Source organism: Macaca thibetana, chromosome 5, assembly GCF_024542745.1.
Source record: "Macaca thibetana thibetana isolate TM-01 chromosome 5, ASM2454274v1, whole genome shotgun sequence".
Lineage (NCBI taxonomy): Eukaryota > Metazoa > Chordata > Mammalia > Primates > Cercopithecidae > Macaca > Macaca thibetana.
The window spans coordinates 182925427-182945513 of record NC_065582.1 but is presented as its reverse complement, the minus strand read 5'-3'; the positions used below and the strand labels follow the sequence as shown (position 1 = coordinate 182945513).

The 20087-nt window shown below is 46.4% G+C and overlaps 1 protein-coding gene across 8 annotated transcripts in view; it reads left to right on the top strand.

The window, feature by feature from the left end:
* ADD1 (adducin 1) overlaps positions 1-20087 on the top strand; it is a 93629-nt gene that overhangs the window by 58154 nt on the left and 15388 nt on the right. For 2 of the 8 annotated variants that reach the window (XM_050792274.1, XM_050792278.1), the window contains exons 5-13: positions 497-577; positions 1138-1287; positions 4699-4842; positions 4948-5046; positions 5774-5950; positions 11527-11778; positions 14509-14610; positions 15414-15503; positions 16247-16339. In XM_050792274.1, coding sequence (XP_050648231.1) covers positions 497-577; positions 1138-1287; positions 4699-4842; positions 4948-5046; positions 5774-5950; positions 11527-11778; positions 14509-14610; positions 15414-15503; positions 16247-16339 — 1188 coding nt within the window. Of the gene's footprint in view, positions 1-496; positions 578-1137; positions 1288-4698; positions 4843-4947; positions 5047-5773; positions 5951-11526; positions 11872-14508; positions 14611-15413; positions 15504-16246; positions 16340-20087 lie in introns of all 8 variants that reach the window. The other 6 variants (XM_050792271.1, XM_050792276.1, XM_050792275.1 and 3 more) reach the window with 3 other exon arrangements.

Genomic DNA, 20087 nt, shown 5'->3' with positions numbered 1-20087 from the left:
AGGCTGAGGTGGGAGGATCACTTGATCCTGGGAGGCAGAAGTTGCAGTGAGCCATGATCACGCCACTGCACTCCAGCCTGGGCAACAGAGTGAGACCCTGTCTCCAAAAAAAAAAAAAAAAAAAGTAAGTTTTGGTTTTCATTGTTATATCCCTGAGGGTGAGACCTTTTTGTCTTTGACACTGGCAGCCACTAGAAAGTGCAATAGAGTAACCCAGCAGTAATGTATTGACCTGTCAGAAGGCTAGTGTGGAACTATTTTTTTCCTGTATAAAGTCAGTTATCATGAACGTGAGCAAGAAGCACTTTATATATGTGATAAATTAGTACAATAGAATAATGGAAAGCTTCCAGTACACCTTAGCTTCGTGACAGGCATTGTGCACGAACACTTCCCTGCATAGCTCACTCTAAACAAACCTGTGAGTTTGTAGCCTGAAAGAGATGCAAATAATTTCACTTGGATCTTTGAGCTAATTCAGTCATTTTCCCCACAGACCAGAGTGAACTCTGAGCAGGAACACTTCCTCATTGTACCTTTTGGGCTTCTTTACAGTGAAGTGACTGCATCCAGTTTGGTAAGAATGTCCTTCTCTTTGGTAGCTTGTATGTGCAGGTCATATTAGGTCATTTGACATCTTCAGATCAGCTAAATATGTAAAACCCAAGAAACAAGAAAGAGCCTGTGTTTTATGTGATGTGTTCAGTTACAGAAAAACCTTTGAGAGAAGTTACAAATATTGTCACCTTGGGTTTCAATAGTTTCTAGTGAGGGTAATTTGAAGTCCTCTTGCGGTGGGGTACATTGGCTCACACCTGTAATTCCAGTACTTTGGGAGGTCAATGCGGGTGGATTACTTGAGTCCAGAAGTTCGAGACCAGTCTGGCCAACATGACAATACCCCAACTCTACAAAAAAATACAAAAATTAGCCGGGCATGGTGGTGCGCACCTGTAGTCCCAGCTACCTGGGAGGCTGAGGTGGGAGAATTGTTTGAACCTGGGAGGTGGAGGATGCAGTAAGCCGAGGTCGCACCACTGCACTCCAGCCTGGGTGACAGAGCCAGACCATATGAAAAAAAAAGAAAGAAAAATGAAGTCCTCATGGTATTTAAATGTTTTGTTTTTTTATTTTCAGGTTAAGATCAATCTGCAAGGAGATGTAGTAGATCGTGGAAGCACTAATCTGGGAGTAAATCAAGCTGGCTTCACCTTACACTCTGCAATTTATGCTGCACGCCCGGACGTGAAGTGTGTTGTGCACATTCACACCCCAGCAGGGGCCGCGGTGAGTGGCTGCCCTGGTAGCATCTCAAGTTTTAAAGCTGCTTAGTGAAAGGCACTGCACATTTCCTCTGACTTGCCCTTCCTTGTTTATAGTCAGTAAAACTAATTTTGTTGAATATAAAAAAAATGGTTTACCACTAAGTGTGACTTTCTTAAAATAATTTTTTTTTCCTTGTAAGGGATCCATATATCCCATTTAATTTTGAAAAACATGTAATAAGTCTGAAAATGCCTATTAGATTTAACAATTAGAAAATTATGGCTGGGCATGGTGGCTCATGCCTGTAATCACACGGCTTTGGGATGCTGAGGTGAGAGGATTGCTGAGCCCAGGAGTTGGAGACCAGCCTGGGCAACATAGTGAGACCCCATCTGTACAAAAAAATTAAAAAATTAACCAGGTGTGATGCATGCCTGTACTCCCAGCTACTTGGGAGGCTGAGGTGGGAAGATTTTGAACCAAGGAGGTTGAGGTTTCAGTGAGTGATTGTGCCACTGAACTCTAGCCTGAGTGACAGTAAGACCTTGTCTCAAAAAAGTAAAATAACAGTAAACAAAACAAAGTTATAGAGATTTGAGGGAGAGGTAAGATTTCAGGGTATCAAAGACTGTGGGGAAGTGCAAAATGACAGCAGTAAGCAGGCACCTCATTCGAGACCAAGAATGGGAAAAGAAGGATAGGGCAAGCTGGGGTGGCGGGTTCAGGGTGCTGTGGGCTCAGGGAAGGGTTTTTGGGGTGCAGGAGACTTGAACATGAGGACAGTCTGTGAGGATGAGCTGGGGAAAGGGAGAGGTTGAAGCCTAGAAACCAACCTGTCCAGCTCCCCGTAGCCATCCAGCGGGACCCAGGCTGGATTGTGACGGGGAGAAGAAAAGGACAGCTGGGGGAAGAGACACAGGCAGTGCAGGCTGTTACGAGGCTTGGCTTCCAAGCTGCTCAGGAACCCTCCCCTCCCCCTTCTGGTATGAACAGGCCACCCTGACAAAGCCCCTCCGTGTGAAAGTGCACATGCAGGCTATCTGCTCAATGTCATGTGAAAGCACAGTACTTGAGAAATATGCTTTTTATCACCAATTCTGTGTAAGAACTTTTGGGGTTTATTGTACAACAGATGACCTTATTGATTCAGTAATGCTGTATTTTAACTGATCCTGGGTTTTTTTTTGGAGATGGAGTCTTGCTCTGTCACGCAGGCTGAAGTGCAGTGGCGTACTCCCAGCTCACTGGAACCTCTGCCCCTCGGGTTCAAGCAATTCTCTTGCTTCAGCCTCCCAAGTAGCTGGGACTACAGGTGCACACCACCACGCCCGGCTAATTTTTGTACTTTTAGTCATGATGGGGTTTCATCATGTTGACCAGGCTGGTCTGGAACTCCAGACCTCAAGTGATCTGCCCACCTTGGCCTCTCAAAGTGCTGGGATTACAGGCGTGAACCACCACGCCGAACCTGATCTTGATGTTTTAATGTCATGTGTGTTGGATTATTTGGATGAATATTACCTCCGGTTTGTTTCATCGTGGTGTAATAGATACATCATTGTGTGAATGATGTGATTTTTTTTTCCTGGAAGAATGCATGTCACTCCAGCCACTAAAATGTTTATGGATTTTTAAGAAGTTTTTTTTTTTTTTTTTTTTTGAGACGGAGTCTCGCTCTGTCGCCCGGGCTGGAGTGCGGTGGCGCGATCTCGGCTCACTGCAAGCTCCGCCTCCCTGGTTCACGCCATTCTCCTGCCTCAGCCTCCCGAGTAGCTGGGACTACAGGTGCCGCCACCATGCCCGGCTAGTTTTTTGTATTTTTTTTTAGTAGAGACGGGGTTTCTCCGTGTTAGCCAGGATGGTCTTGATCTCCTGACCTTGTGATCCGCCCGTCTCGGCCTCCCAAAGTGCTGGGATTACAGGCTTGAGTCACCGCGCCCGGCCAAGAAGTATTAAAGGTACTTTTGACAGTATGGTTATGAACAGCTATCATGTAATGTGTTTTTGTTTGTTTTTTTGAGACAGGATCTCACTCTGTCTCCCAGGCTGGAGTGCAGTGGCACGATCTTGGCTCACTGCGACTTCCACCTCCTGGGTTCTAAACAATTCTCCCACCTCAGTCTCCTGAGTAGCTGGGACTACAGGCACGTGCCACTTCACCTGGCTGATGTTTGTATTTTTTGGTAGAGATGGGGTTTCACCATGTTGACCAGGCTGGTCTTGAACTCCTGGCTTCAAGTGATCTGCCCGCCTTGGCTCCCAAATTACTGGGTTTATGGGCACGAGCCACTGCGCCCAGCCTGTTTTTAAAATTATCAAAATAATTTTGCTTGGTAAGGAAATTTCTTGTATGAGAGCTGATACTATGGAAGGAGTTAAATGTGGTATTGTCTTTTTAGATGAACTTTTCTGTATGGAATTGTTGTACCTAAAGATAGTTTTTGAATCTTCGGAGCCTGTTACTTTAGGGTCATAATGTTGCTGTCTATAGGTCTTGTCTTTAGAAGACCTTCAAAAATGGCATATTCTGAGGCCACTCTGGGGAATTTTAGGAAACTTAAGGACTCTATGAACACTTAGATTTTTCTCTTTGAGAGTCAGTTTTACTTAAATACATGTAGAGAAATTATATAAGAAATTATATATAAATTGTATATATATAATTACATATATACAAACTTGTATAAATTTGCTTTCATCTAATTTTTAGGTGTTTCAGTATTATCTACAACCTAAGATAAAAAGTACACAAAACTTTAGAGCACTTGGAAAACCTCCTCCTTTTTTTTTTTTTTTTTTTTTTTTTTTAAAGAGATGAGGGTCTCATATGTTGCCCAGGCTGGCTTTGAATTCCTGCGTTCAGGATTCCTCCTGCTTCAGCCTCTTGAGTAGCCTCTTGACTACAGATGCATGCCATCACATCTGGCTAATTTAAAAATATTATTTGTAGAGGCGGGGGTCTCCCTTTGTTGCCCAGGCTGACCTCGAACTTCCGGGCTCAAGTGATCCACCTGCCTTAGCCTCTTGAATGTTGGGATTACAGGTGTGAGCCACCATACCTGACGGGAAGCCTTCTTTTGAAATGTACTGAGTCCTCAGAGGAGTCTGTGGTCTGCTCCTTGCACTAGATGCAGTGCTCATTGTATAATTAAATCCAGGTTTACACAGCACTTATAATCAGTGGGAAAAAGTCTAGAAAGATGTGGATTTTCTTTTGAAGCTCTCCTAGTTTAAGGATAATTTTGTTTTTAAGTGTGAATTGTTAGCACTGGAAGTCAAGTTTGTCTTAAGTTCATAGATTGATTTGTTTTCAAGAAGAGAACAAAAACACTTCCCTTCCTATTTTATTTCTGCGAGGAAAGCATTTACCATATCATTGGTCTTTGTGTAACCCCGGCATTTCCTTCTTCATGGCGACCGTTTGGTCTCTAGGTCTCTGCGATGAAATGTGGCCTCTTGCCAATCTCCCCGGAGGCACTTTCCCTTGGAGAAGTGGCTTATCATGACTACCATGGCATTCTGGTTGATGAAGAGGAAAAAGTTTTGATTCAGAAAAATCTGGGGCCTAAAAGCAAGGTCAGTAGGCGTCTAATCTGGTATTTAAAGTACAGCAGAAAGAAGAGTAAAGCAAAGGACCAGTCTTCTTGTCCAGCTCCATAGAGCACTCCTGCTTCCCCTCAGGTTCTTATTCTCCGGAACCATGGGCTCGTGTCAGTTGGAGAGAGCGTTGAGGAGGCCTTCTATTACATCCATAACCTTGTGGTTGCCTGTGAGATCCAGGTAGGGGACAGCCATTCCAATCACTCTGCAGTTTATTTAGATGTGTCTGGGGTTCACATAGATTTTTTGATACTTATCGAGTAGGAGAGGAGTCTTTGAGCAATCTCTTTGCCAAAGATAAGCTCATGGATTTGGGACTTGATCAGGAGAAATGCTGTTTCACTGATTGAAGTTGGCAAAGGATTACTGGACTTTTCATTTCTAATTTTTAAATTTTCAAATATGTCAGTCACTACCGTTTATGGAGTACTGGTGTGTACCAGGCCTGGCATCAGGTGCTTAGCGTGTGTCATCTCGTACGTGATGTCGTGTGACCCGCCCACAGTACTCTTTGAAAAAGCAGGCATAAAGAAGTAGAGACTCAGAGAGTTGCCTGCAGCTTACAGCTGTGAGTTCCCCTCTGCTCTGTCAGCCCTTAGTTCATGTTCTCCCCTTTGCTTCTTGACTTATGTCTGTGGCGTAGTGAGGTCCCAAGTCCTTTGTAGGATCCTGAAAGGTGCTGTGTTTTCTCATTTCTTTGCCAACTTTGGTGCCCAACATTTTTGTCATGCTAAAGAAATACATCTGAAAGTAAGCCTGTGATCAGTCTATCACTATGCATTCTACATTTTCTATTCTTACACTCTAGAGATTTGGTTTCTTTTGAAATCTGCATTTTTATTCAAGTCATCTGACCCTCTTGATCTCAGTAAGGAACTCAAGCCATGCTGTGTGTGTTTTGGAAAAGGTTCGAACTCTGGCCAGTGCAGGAGGACCAGACAACTTAGTCCTGCTGAATCCTGAGAAGTACAAAGCCAAGTCCCGTTCCCCAGGGTCTCCTGTAGGAGAAGGCACTGGATCGCTTCCCAAGTGGCAGATTGGTGAGCAGGAATTTGAAGCCCTCATGCGGATGCTTGATAATCTGGTAAGAGTGGTGCCACTACTTGATGATAAACCTTATGTCTAAAAGCACCAGTGTTGGTGTTCTTATAGCAAGTGAGATTGCTGTCTTTATGCAGTATCTGAATATTTTCACCCTCAAAGTCATGAAGAAGCAGTAAATTACAATAAAATATAGAGGTGAAGGGTTCCTGGTATTGTTTTTTTTTTTTTTTTGAGACAGAGTCTCGCTCTGTCGCCCAGGCTGGAGAGCAGTGGCGTGATCTCGGCTCACTGCAAGCTCCGCCTCCCAGGTTCACGCCATTCTCCTGCCTCAGCCTGCCGAGTAGCTGGGACTACAGCCGCCCACCACCATGCCTGGCTAATTTTTTGTATTTTTAGTAGAGACGGGGTTTCACCGTGTTAGCCAGGATGGTTTCAGATCTCCTGACCTCGTGATCTGCCCGCCTCAGCCTCCCAAAGTGCTGGGATTACAGGCGTGAGCCACCGCGCCCGGCCTATTGTTTTATTTTTTAAAGATAACCTTTGTGTTTGGACTCAGTGGGGACAAGAGCACAGAGAATGCATAGGCTGCTGAATGACCAGCTGCATCAGCTCAGTCCCCGCCGTCCCACAAGCAAGTGAGAGAGGTGGCGCTTTTGAAATAGGTCAGTCAGGTACTTAGGCTTTTGCCTTAACAGCAGGTCCTGGCTGTTTGGGGCCTGATGACTGTGTTACATGGGTATCCACTCCCTGTCCACAGTGTGGGAGCCCCTGAGCTGCTTATTGCAGGGACAGAACCCGGCATGGTCCAGATGGCAGGCCCGTGGGGCCTCCAGCACACAAGGAAAGTGAGCCCACACTGTGATAGGAGGACACGCAGGATGTGTTCTGTGTTATAGCGTTGCTGTGAAGAATTTCATTCTTTTGCAAGGACTGGAGAGAAAATTTTATGTGGAAGGTAGCCCTTGGAAATGATCTCAAAAAATAGGTAGGATCTTAGCCTGAGTTTGAAAGCCTGGGGAAAAAAAAAGGATGACAGCATGAAGAGGCCACAGCACAGCTGCAGACAATGGGAGTGGGGAGATGGAAACATGCACCGTATGGTGCACCTTTCAGTTCATCTTGACTTTGTCAGGATCGTTACTCAGTTGCTAGAGCTGTGTTAGAACACTGCCCTTGGGGTCTCAGTCCTGCAGCCACATCATCAGACACAGGGCTCTGGAGCAGATCCCTTCCATGCTGCACATCAGACCTCTTAGATGGGGGTCACAGTGGTCCATCCTAACACCACGTGACCTCAAGAGGTGTAGATGTGAGGACATGTCAGTGTGGGGAAAAGGCCTCAGAGGGGCCAGTGTCCTTGTATGCTGCCAGCCAGTACTGGACAGGATCACAGATCACAGATGAGATGGGTGGCTTCAGGAGGCAGGAAGTTTAACTTTCCTGAAGGTTTGGAATAAAGAGAATTCATAGGTGTGATTCAGGCTATGTTAAATGTTCTTACTGAAATTCTTTGCACTCATGATGAATATTGTCCGCTAGAAAGGAAAAACTGAGGGTTTTCTGCCTGGGCGCGATAGTCAATCAGTGGAGTAGACTCAATCAGTGACAGAGGAACAGAGAAGGCAGAGTCTAGCGTAACTTTTCAAAGTTCATATAATCAGTAAGATTGATTACATTAATTGACTGTCTACTATTGAGTCATGAACAGGACACAGTTCTTGCCCTCAGGAGTTTATGACCTAATAAGAGAAATGGACAAATGAATCCCAAATGAGCCCTGCCTCTGTGATCTGTGCAGTCACAGGCATGATGAGAGCTTGCAGGCAGAGGTGGGTGCTGATTGGTCAAGGAAGTAGGAAGAGGAGCAAGAACTCACAAAGAAGGCTGAAGAAGCACTTAGAGTTGGGTGGCCAGCCAGGGTAGTGAAGCTGCAGGAACTCACAGCTGGAGAAGGCTTGAGAGTGGGGCAGCCATGGCCCAGGTGTGTGTCAGGAGCCAGGTCATTCAGCATGGCTGCACAAGGTGAGGAGGGCTGGGGTTGGCCCAGTCACACAGCCCCTGCCTCCTGGTAAATACGGCAACATTTCGCTGCTCTTCTACTTAAAGTCAGTGTAAGGAAGGGGAGAGAGGGGTTCAGAATGCACAGCAGCCACCAGAGACTGCGCTGAAAGCACATCCTAGAGGGGAAGGTCAAAATCGAGCAGAAACTCTGATTTGGTAGGGAAGGAAGAGAAGGATGAATGATTAATAAGTAAAACATTCATTACAAAAAGCATGATGAATGTTTATTCAGTGTCCTTAATGTGTACAGATTGTTTTAATATTAGAAGGCCATATTATTTATGAGAAATAAACTAGACAGGAATCACTAATCATAGTCCATGTTTTAATTTAGCATTGGGATTGGCATATATGTTGTTTGCTAATAACTAAGTAGAGAATAGTTGCCAATTTCCACACTATAATATATATTGCAGCTGAGCACAGTGGCTCACACCTGTGATCCCAGCACTTCAGGAGGCTGAGGTGGGAGACCAGGAGCTTGAGACCAGCCTGGGCAACATAGCAAGACTCCTCTCCACAAAAAATAAAAAAATTTCAAAAAGAGAGATATATTTCATTTGAACTTCTACAGTTAGAAAAAAATGCTAAATTGTTCCCCCCGCAAAAGAAAGTCAAGATACAATTTCCGTTTCTCAAAGAAGGAACAAATCCATATATATTTTTTTTTCTTTCTTTCTTTTTTTGGTAGAGACAGGATCTCATCATGTTGCCTAGGCTGGTGTTGAACTCCTGGGCTCAAGCAGTCCTCCCACCTCAGCCTCCCAAAGTGCTAGGATTACAGGTGCAAACTACCATGCCTGACCCAAAGCCATGTTTTTAACTACAAGCCAGGTAGTAGTTCTGAGGTCTGAGTATTACTTCTGGTTTTGGTTTAACAGCGTTTAAAGGGGAAGAATAAAGAAAAATCCGTATGGTGTCAGGAAAAAATGATGTTGATGAGTCCTGGGTGGTTTATTCTGAAGTTAGGGAGATTACTGAGTCCTGGCTCTTTTTAAGCAAGAGGAAACTTGAATTAATAAGAACTGTGTTTTTTTTTGCAGATAGTCTTTATGGCAGAGTCATTATCTTTTATTATTCCTCAACAAAGCATGCTCAGAAATGGGAAAATTGCCAGTACAGACATTTACCTTATCTTTCTGAGGATAATTATGAAAATAAAACCCAAAACAACTCCATTAGTGATTGTTATTACCTTTTTAAAAAAATGTAGGCCAGGCATGGTGGCTCATGCCTGTCATCCCAGCACTTTGGGAGGCCAAGGCAGGCGGATCACCTCAGGCCAGGAGTCCAAGACCAGCCTGGCCAACATGGTGAAACCCCTTCTTTATAAAAATTAGCCAGGTATGGTGGAGGGTGTCTGTAATCCCAGCTACTCAGGAGGCTGAGGTAGAAGAATCGCTTGAACCCGGGAGGCAGAGGTTGCAGTGAGCCAAGGTCGAGCCACAGCACTCCAGCCTGGGTGACAGAGCAAGACTCCATCTCAAAAAAGACTCCATCTCAAAAAAAAAATTAAATAAATAAATAAAATTATGGGGGACCGGGCATGGTGGCTCATGTCTGTAATCCCAGCACTTTGGGAGGCCGAGGCAGGCAGCTCATGAGGTCAGGAGATCGAGACCGTCCTAGCTAACACAGTGAAACTCCATCTCTACTAAAAATGCAAAAAATTAGCTGGGTGTGGTGGCACGTGCCTGTAATCTCAGCGACTCGGGAGGCTGAGGCAGGAGAATCGCTTGAACCCGGGAGGTGGAGGTTGCAGTGAGCCAAGATGGCGCCACTGCACTCCAGCCTGGGCAACAGAGTAAGACTCTGTCTTGAAAAAAAAATTAAATTAAAAAAAATTTAAAAAATATATTGAAAGAGTGATTAGTAATGAAGGTGGCCCCCCAAAAAGAGCAGAGGGGAGAGAGAATTCTGAATTGAGAGGTATGTTTCTAGAGTACCGTAGCCAGCAGGGCACAGGCCACTGAAGTTTCCTGTATGTCTGGCCCCATGCAGTCCTTCCAAGTCCTAATTCTCTTGTGATGTATTGTGAAGGTGCTGTGAGTGACTTGGTTCAGGTGCGAATCTGTTAGGTTGTTTAGCAGACAGCTCTTTGGCATCCCCTGTATTACCTGTCTGTGCTGTGCAACAAATCACTACAGACCTGGCGGCTTCGAGCAGCAGCCATTTATTTCCCAGCTTCTATGGAGCAGGAGTCCAGGCACAGCGAACTCAACCTAGGGTCTCATAAAGGCTGCATTCAGGGTGTTGGCTAGGGCTGGTTCTCATCATGAGACTTGACTCAGAGGATCCACATCCAGGCTCTTCTAGACTGCGGACAGAATTCCTTTTCTCAGGGCTGAAGCATTCTTGGCAGCTTTGCTTCTTCAGATCCAGCAGTGGAGAGAGAGACTCTTATAAGACAGGCGCTACACTCTTCTGTGATATAGCCCGTCATCACCTTTTGTGAATTCTACTTAGAAGCAAGTCAGACATCTCACCCATGCTCAAGGTGGGAGGGGATTATAGGAGCTGGGGGCCTGGGGCCACTATGAAGTCTATCTGTCACACTTAACAAGTGCTAAGCACTGGCCAGGAGACATGCAGAGGACACCGTCCTTGCCCTTAGAGATGCTGTCTGTGGGAGGACTCTGCAGACGAGTTGGTCCAGTAGAAGTGTGAAGTAAGTGGGGCCGTCTTTTACCACACAGCACATGGTCATGAGGCAGAGCTGGAGGTGAATTTGAATGTTGTTGTATTCAGATGTAAAGTAATTTTGCTGAGAACCAGTTGTCATGAGTATACTTATTTACCTTACTTACCTAAAGATTACCACAGTATTTAAACTGTAACTTAAGAGGTAAAAATCTATTAAGTAGGTTGATGAATATAACCTGCACAGTAGCTGGCAGCATGTAAGCCCTGTTTGGGTGTTCAACTTTAATTTTTTGCTGAGATAGGTAAGCAAGAGAGTACACCTACTGCAAGTGTTCAGTTTGTTAATTTTTAAAAACTGAACCCTCTGTATAACCAGCAGTCAATAAGAGCAACAGTAGCAGCACCTCAGAACATCCCCAGCACCTCCTTCAGTTCACTTGTCCCATCCCAGGGGTAACAACTGTCCTGTCTCCCAGGACAACCAAAACAAAGGCTGTTTTGCATCTTCTGCACTTTCAATGAATGGAGTTACATGGTCTATGTTTTTTGCAGATTGGTCTCTCTCACTCAGCTTTGCCTTCAGGAGAGTCATCCACGTGGTTGGTTTAGAGCACATTGTGTTTCTCTAGGCCATCTTATGAAGACAGTACACTGTCCATCTCTTGTACGGATGGACTTTTGGGTTGTTTCCAACTGTGGTTTACGAGGAGTAGGGTTGCTCTTCACATTTTAGTACCTGGCTTTTTGGTGAACACGTTTGCTTCTATTGGGTATAAAATTAGGAGTGGAATTGCTGAGTCATAGGGTATGCATGTGTTCAACTTTTGTGGATATTTCCACATGATTTTCCAAAGTGAAACCCTGTTTTGAGATCTGGAATATTGACTGTCTTTCACTCTCCTTGGACCCTAGGGCTACAGAACTGGCTACCCTTATCGATACCCTGCTCTGAGAGAGAAGTCTAAAAAATACAGCGATGTGGAAGTTCCTGCTAGTGTCACAGGTTACTCCTTTGGTAGTGACGGTGATTCGGGCACTTGCTCCCCTCTCAGACACAGTTTTCAGAAGCAGCAGCGGGAGAAGACAAGATGGCTGAACTCTGGCCGGGGCGATGAAGCTTCCGAGGAGGGGCAGAATGGAAGCAGTCCCAAGTCGAAGACTAAGGTGTGGACGAACATTACACACGATCACGTGAAACCCTTGCTGCAGTCTCTCTCGTCCGGTGTCTGCGTGCCAAGCTGTATTACCAACTGCTTGGTCTGTGCCTACCTTACTGTTCATAGTTAGATGATGTAGAGCAAGTTGGGTAGCTGGGGCTTCGGAGGCTTTGGGAATCCAGCCTTTCTGACCCAGGTGTAAAGCGAACCTTCCTTATTCACTTTCTTGTAGTTCTGAACCTAAGTCCACTGAATGCATTACTCAAATCCGGGTAATACTGTCTGCTTGAAACTGCTTAAGATGTAATGTGACTCTGCAGTAGTTCCAGTGTATCTCCGTATATAGCAGAAATACAAAATAGTGTACATGTATTAACCTACAAATAGGAGCTCTTCTGATTTAATTCAAATTGTATTCAGGGACTCTTAATATTTCATGCACAAAAAGACACTTCAGTCCTAAACCTGATATTTTAGTGTTGTGGACTCCAGTGGTTTCAAGTCACTAAAGTTTCTTCTTTAAGTCTTCAGTGTTTTCTTAAGCAGTTTTCCCTCGTGGCTCCCTGGCGTGTTCTCTGCTGACCCTTGTCCCCTGCCCTTAGTGTTACTCCCCTGCTTTCTATCCCAAAGCCTCCGAATGCACACCCCCAGCTGCCCTCTGCATGGACTGTTGCATGTGAGTAGACGGCCATAGTAGTGAGTCATCTTCTGACTCCTGCTGGGTGCGGCATGACCCAAGTGCAGCGCAGGCCATCTGCAGGCACCAGCGACAGACGCTGCAAGGGTGCTTCGTTTCAGCGGTAATGCCGCTCAGTTACCGTTTGCCCTGAGAGGTGCTCCCATGTCGTGGTACTGAGACCTCCTCTGAAGATCGGTCTTTACTCCTCCTGTAACCTACCTCTAACAGTCCACCCAGCTCTGCTTTAAACCGTAGAAGAGGCCCATTTCCAGAAGCCCCTGGAATGGAGGAGACAGAGGCTGAAGCAGACTCATTTGCATGACTAGTTCATTAGGAGTTCAGTTGAAGTTAGATTCGATGCTCCTAAAACCTGGGCAACCAAATACATAAAGCGGGGCTTTCTTTTCCCCTTCTAACAGTGCTTTGCTTTATAGATTTATTTAAAGAAAAAAGTTGTGTCTTCCCCAGGTGGTCCTGGTGTTTTCCTGATGCAGTTGGTGAGAAGCCTCTGTGCTCCTGAGCGGCCATGGCACCTGGGCAGGGACCCTGTGTGGCCATGGGGCTCCGAGCGTGGGAGTGCGTCTCTCCTCTTCTCTCCTCCCTCCTTGTCTCCTTTCCCCCCCTTCCTGTCTTCCCCTTTTCTTTCATTTGTTTATTTTTTAGTTGTTTCACTTGTTAAAGGAAGTGGGCCTTATTAAAAAAAACAAAAAACAAAAAAAACCCAAAACACCTTTCTGTGGCTGATGTGAAGCACAGTGCTGAGTTGTCATGAGGAATTTTCCCCAAGTGTTCAGGCAGCAGCGCGAGCTTTATTTACCATTAGCTTGCAAAACAGCGAAGTCACTTTAGGCCTTTTAGTCAATGTGTACATCCAAGGGGAGGCCTTGCTCCGCATTTAAATTTGTTTCTTACTGTTCTGGAGGGATACAGATTCCATGCAGTGCTCCCAGGTTGGTATCTTTTTATTTATAATGACTGTTGTTACTTTTTCAAATGTGTTTGAGTTTCTGAGGTTGCTGTTTGAATGTTTTGACTGAAAATTATTTTTAATAAAACGCTGGAGTTGTTTTTATCTGAGAAGATAACCATCAGTGAGTACCCACAGCTCCATGCCCATTCCACACTCTCCTCGCAGTGGCTCAGCATTTGATGGTTTTGTTGCTTTTTTTTAAAGTTGTATGGTTTATGGCTATCTTACTGCCTCTCGAAAGTATTCTGAAAGGCATAACATTTGCTCTCGAAGATGGGCTTGTTTTAATGTTCAGTGCTTACTCATGCCTTAGAATTTGATGAAAAATCTCAAATTTGATTGGAGATCCAAAAAAAAATTATGAGTGGAAGGCTGAGCATGCTGCCGAGATGCACTGATACTAAAACAGCCTTTAAATATTAAGGACTCATGAAGCGCTTCAAGTTTGTTTGGGATATTTTTGTAACACTCAAAAATATTAAGTTATATAAAATATTCGACATCACCAAACTCTTCTTCCAGGTAGCTACTGTGTAAGTGTCTGTACAGTAATTTTCTTGGGTTGAAATAGTTACGCAGACAGTGCATTCTGATGCTGTCATTTATTTTAACACAAAACTTTGGTGATGCCCACTCTTGCCTCACGGTGCAGGCTCCTCCCTACCCCTGGGTAGCAGCATCACATTGCTTTTCATGACCCTGTCATCTCATGCTTCCAGTTGGCTTTGGTGTTGGATGATTTTCAGAGCGGTGAACCAATGGTCTCTGAGGGGCCTCCCCTGCTGGTCCCAGGGTTATGGGGCTCAGCTCTGTCGTCAGCCTACGTTGTGACCCAGATTCAGCTGGGCTTTCCAGATGGTCCTTTTCCATCAGTCATGACTTTGACTTCCACTATTAACTGGTCTTCATGTGGCTGCATCCTGCTCCCATGGCGACTCTGCTGAGTGACCCAGAAGATGTGGTCATTGGTTCATTCCTCTCTGTGATGTTCAGTGCATGACCAGATGTGAGATAAACTGGATAGATTGGATGCTGTGTCACTTATTGTTGTCATAATTCTGACTTTTCAACTGTTCTTGATATTACAGTGGACTAAAGAGGATGGACATAGAACTTCCACCTCTGCTGTCCCTAACCTGTTTGTTCCATTGAACACTAACCCAAAAGAGGTCCAGGAGATGAGGAACAAGGTGTGTCCTGCGTCGGCACTCAGTAGGGGCTTGGGTGTGGGATTGGAAGGGATGCCAGCTGCTTTGGTTTGGGGGGGGGTGTGCTTGCTTCTAGCAGAGGACATCTGCTGTTGTTGCCACTGTTGTAACTGAAGCCATCTCTTCCCACTGCTGCTGTTCTACCAGCGGGGTGAGGTGTGAGCAGCGGGGTGAGGTGTGAGCAGCGGGGTGAGGTGTGAGCAGCGGGGTGAGGTGTGAGCAGCGGGGTGAGGTGTGAGCAGCGGGGTGAGGTGTGAGCAGCGGGGTGAGGTGTGAGCAGCGGGGTGAAGTATGAGCAGCAGACATTTTGTTTGGGCCCTGTGGATTCGTGAACTGATGTTTGCTCACAGGTCAGAACTGGAAGCTGCAAAACCTGTTCTTAAAAAGAGCAGACTCCTGTCCCTGATTTTCAGGGTTCGTTCAAAGACTTGTGAGTGGCATTTGGTTTATCAGAGCAGGAGCCCTGCCAGTGCTCACATCACTAGACAACGGACATGCAGAGAGTGTTAATGACACCAAGTTAATGATAGTGAGAGATAGGTGCCCTGCTCAAGCATCTGAAAGATGTGGGGAGCTGGGAATAGTCTCCATCCCTGCAGACCAACACCCCACTAAGCGGGCATGGCGCTCACTCAGAACACATGGGGCCATCCTGCCTGCGTAGGGCACGGGGAGAGCTGAAGTGTAGCTTCCATGTGGCTGGGGCCCAAGTGCATAGCAGCATGGCTCCCAGGCAGCATGGCAGCTCAGGACCGCTGATATGTGCCTCTCCTTCCTATCCTCAGATCCGAGAGCAGAATTTACAGGACATTAAGACGGCTGGCCCTCAGTCCCAGGTTTTGTGTGGTGTAGTGATGGACAGGAGCCTCGTCCAGGTGAGAGCCCAGAGTGTCTCTGACATTAGTGGGTGGTGGCTGTGTGACCGCCTTCTCCAAAGTTATTCTGAAATTGAGAGAGTGACTTTATGAGGTAAGTATTCTAGGCAACCAGTTACCTTTGTTAAAACCTTCATGATGAGAAATAGTCCAGGCACTTTTCCTTGAGTTCTAGATGGAGCGAGCATGCTGAGGGCTGTGTCCACCCGTCTGGTCCCGCCCCTTGTAATGCATGCATATATGAGGGTGGCACATACACCACCAGCTTTGGGGCTTAGATTTGGCCCGGGTTCAGCAGCATTCTGTGTAAGGTGCTAGGAGAGGGCGGGTTTAAGGGACTCTTGTTGTGGTACATATTGCTGTCTGCAACAAAGTGCTGCTTGGGTTGCAGAGGGCTGGGTGCCTGTAAATGTGGTGCACATTCACACACGTTTCCACAAAATGACTCTGCCTTGTGGCATTGAAGATAATTGAAGATAATTGTGTAAGTAGTTATCTCTGAAAACGAATATGCCACCTAATGCTTTAACACCTGACTCTGCAGGGGTAGACGATTGTTGGATTTGGCCAGCCGTGGTCCTGGTTTCGTGTTCAGTGTCTGCACGTCCCGCCATCATCACCACCACATTTACTGTTGACAGCTGTCCCTGCTGCATGCTTTTAGCCAGCTCCATCCTGTGCTCTCAGCTGATATTTCACAGGCTGGGCCTGGTGTGCTCTGGTGACTCAGTTTACTGTTTCAGGATGCACCTCTCTCTGACTGTACGGAAACTATCGAAGGGCTCGAGCTTACAGAGCAGACCTTTAGCCCCGCTAAATCTCTCTCTTTTAGAAAGGTACTCACTGCCCTGTCCTCACTACCTGTCTATGCGCCTTGCTCCCCTCCCCTCCCCTCTCCCTGTCTCCTCTCTTCAGGCATTGTCTTAGTTACTGAAGTAGCTTCAAATGGCTCTTTAAACTGTTTGTGAGATTGTACAGAAGGTTCTGGTCCACCTGCTCGATTCTTTAATTAAAACATTTGGTATGAGGTGTGATGATCATCTCCAGCATTCGAAGTTGTTGCTGAGAAATGGCCAGTCTGAGCGACGTGGTGCGTTTCCGCAGTTCCGCACGGGACTTTGCCTTCTCCATGATGCTCACTGCAGACAGGCTCTTCTGGGCAGTCTGTTGCTGTTGGCAGCGGCCACTCCTGAGTGCCCTTCCACACTTGCTGGTTCAGCTTTGGCTGTAAATGTCATGAATGTAGCCACTGGAGGTCATATCATTGAAAGATGTCATTTCAGAGGAATGGGAATTCAGACAGTCTTTGTCAGCCCTTGTTGATAAAATGTATTTATTTACCTCAAAAATAAACCCTAAATAACATTTTTAAATGCTGCAGAGCAGAAAGACTTAGGAGAGTTTGAAACCCCGCATCGTAATTTCCCTCTGTGCATGCGTACCTAGTGTGTGCAGTAGGTGGAAGATCTGTCTGAACCCACCCTCATAGAAGGAAGCCTTCCCTAAGCATTAGGCTGCTAGTGTGCAGAGCTGGTGCCCTGGGCAGAAAGTGCCTGACCGCATGGTTGAGTCTTAGCTGAGAGGCATGTTTATATTCTTGTCAAAGGAAATTTCCAGAACCGTCTCTTTCACTTGACACACCTTCATTCAGATGCACATGTCACTTTAGTGGTGTTCCAGTTCCCATATAGAAGCGGGTTTGTAGCAAAGATTCTGTATTCCTGTCTAATCCCTGCTAATAACATTATTTTGCATATTTACTTATTAATTCCACAGGTCCTGTTTTTCCCTGTGCTTAGAGCATACTTCCGGCTGCCATTCTTGGAAGAACTTCTCATAGCAGGGGAGAAAGATGACTCTGCCTGTTGCTTGTTTTTCATCTTTTGGCACTTTGTTGCGGTCTTGTCAGTTATTCTTTCTCTCAGGTGTGTGAGGGCTGTGCAGGCCATGAGCCCAGCTGGCCTGCTGTGTAGAGCCCACATGAGGGCAGCACTGAGGACCTTGTTAGGGCTCTCCAGAAAGCAGCCTGGGTCGCCGTGTTCAACCACCAGTTATAGCTTTGTGTGCTCTGTCCCAGTGATATTCAGATGTGGGTGTGTGTCACAGTCACCTGGGTGTTTCCTGAACGACAGAGGTAGGGTCTCTACCTTCTGAACACCATGCTCGCTGCGAGTGCTGCATCCAGGTGTAATTAGCAGAGAATACCACTGTACACTGACCCCATAGGAAGAGAGGTTGACCCCCTGGACAGAAATCCTTGTTTCAGCTTTGTGTTTTCTCTGCCTCCTTGTATCTGAAGTTCACTTTTGCACCCTTGGTGTTTATCCCACACTGGCTAAAATACCCTCTTTTTGGTGAGAATGTGCTTTGGCTCCATGGGAGTCCTTTACAGGGCGATTGTTCCACTTCCTTTCATGTGAACCTCAAAGCACAGACAGTCTTGCTCCTTTTGGAACATAGCGCTGCATGTTAAGAAGTTGAATTTTTCCTTGACCAAGCAAGGAGGACTGTGTCCTCCACACTCCCCTCTCCAGCGCGGCGAGCACGTAGATACCTACTTCCCATCTGAGAACCTGAGGAACGGGTATTTGGGACTTAGGGAGCTGGGGATTTTCTGGAAAGGACTTTCCTTTGCCTTCCATTTCTCCCTCACTGGCAATGGCCATTCGCACAGTGCAAGTGTTGCCTTCTGACAGAAGAAGGGACAGTGAGTCAGAGTTCAAACAGGAGTTCTAAGCCCAGCCGAAGGCTGTGTTGACTTTCCTTTGGGTGTCATAACATGTAACCTGAAATACATATACATATATATGTATTTTTTGAGACAGGGTCTCACTCTGTTGTCCAGGCTGGAGTGTGGTTGGGCTCTCTTGGCTCACTGCAACCTCCGCTTCGCAGGCTCAAGCAATCCTCCCTCCTCCCACCTCAGCCTCCTGAGTAGCTGAGACTACAGGTGCACATCACCACACCTGGCTAATTTTTGTATTTTTTTGTAGAGACTGGTTTTGGCCATGTTGCCCAGGCTGGTCTCAAACTCCTGAGCTCAAGCAGTCCACTTGACTCAGTCTCCCAAAATGCTGGGATTTTAGGGTGTGAGCCACCTTATCCGGCATAACCTGAAATAATTTTGGCTGCCTTCTGGATTCAATTTTAAGTGAAATGAAGGATTAGAGATGAAGATGTGTGTCTATACTGCAAGCTGTTCAGCCCAGGGAAGGACTCTGTGTTCCCATGTGCACCTCACCGGGGGCTGTGTTCCCTGCCACCCTTCATGCTGTGTGGTAGAAATGCAGAAGGGCAGTAAGCTCAGCCCTCGGATTCTCTCACTGACCTGTGTTGAGCACCTAACCTGTGCATGGTCCAGCACTGGGAATGCCAGTCCAGATCCAAGTCGGCCCTGCTTGTAGATGAAAACCTGATGGTCAGAGAGGTCAGCCGCTAGCGCAGTTTGCACAACCTCAGGCAGAGCTGTTGTTCCACCCAGGCTGCCTCAGTCAAGTATGGAAAGTGTTACTGGGCCTGTGTTTTGCCTTAGAGCCTTGTCAGGTGACAGGAAGGTGAGGGGAGTGGCAGGAGGGGAAGCTAGGTACATCTTGGTTTCCTGCCTGGGTTGTCCATGAGTGGCATATGTTTCTCTGCATCTCAGTCATTGCTCTGTGTCCTTTCTTGCAGAGGAATGTGATTCTCTGTTCCGTAACTAGTCTTGACAGCAGCTTGGCCTTTAGCTGTGGTCTTTGGAGGAGGGCGCTCTCCAGCACTGGAGGCAGGGACCTGCTGCGCTGTGCCTCGGGCTTCAGCTCTCTCAGTATGAGAGAGCCCCGCTTGTCCTTTGGGGCATCACAATTGGGAACAAGGGCTTTGGTGTCTCTGTGCCAATGGATTTTTATTTTTATTTTGAGACAGCATCTTACTCTGTGGCCCAGCCTGGAGTGCAGTGGTGCAATCATGGCTCACTGCAGCCTCTACCTCTCAGGCCAAAGGAATCTTCCCACCTCAGCCTCCTCAGTAGCTGGACTACAGGTGCATGCCACCACACCTGGCTAATTTTTAAATTTTTTGTAGAGATGAGGTCTCACTATGTTACCCAGGCTGATCTTGAACTCCTGGGCTCAAGCAATTCTTCTGTCTTGGCCTCCCAAACTGCTGGGATTATAGGCATGAGCTGTGGTGCCTGGCTGATAGTCGATTCTTTTTGTTTGTTTGTTTGAGACGGAGTCTTGCTCTCTCGCCCAGGTTGGAGTGCAGTGGCGCAGTCTCGGCTCACCTCAACCTCTGCCTCCCGTGTTAAAGTGATACTTTTGCCTCAGCCTCCCCAGTAACTGGGATTACAGGTGCCCACCACCATGCCTGGTTAACTTTTTTGTATTTTTAGTAGAGACGGGTTTTCGCTGTGTTGGCCAGGGTGGTCTTGAACTCCTGACCTCAGGTGATCTACCCGCCTCAGGTTCCCAAAGTGCTGGGATTACAGGTGTGAGCCACTGTGCCTGGCCTGATAGTTGATTCTTGATATTTGATTCCTTTACTGATTTTAACCATTTGATTGAAATGAACTTAAGCGTTTCTCTTGTGTCACCTTCTCATTCCATT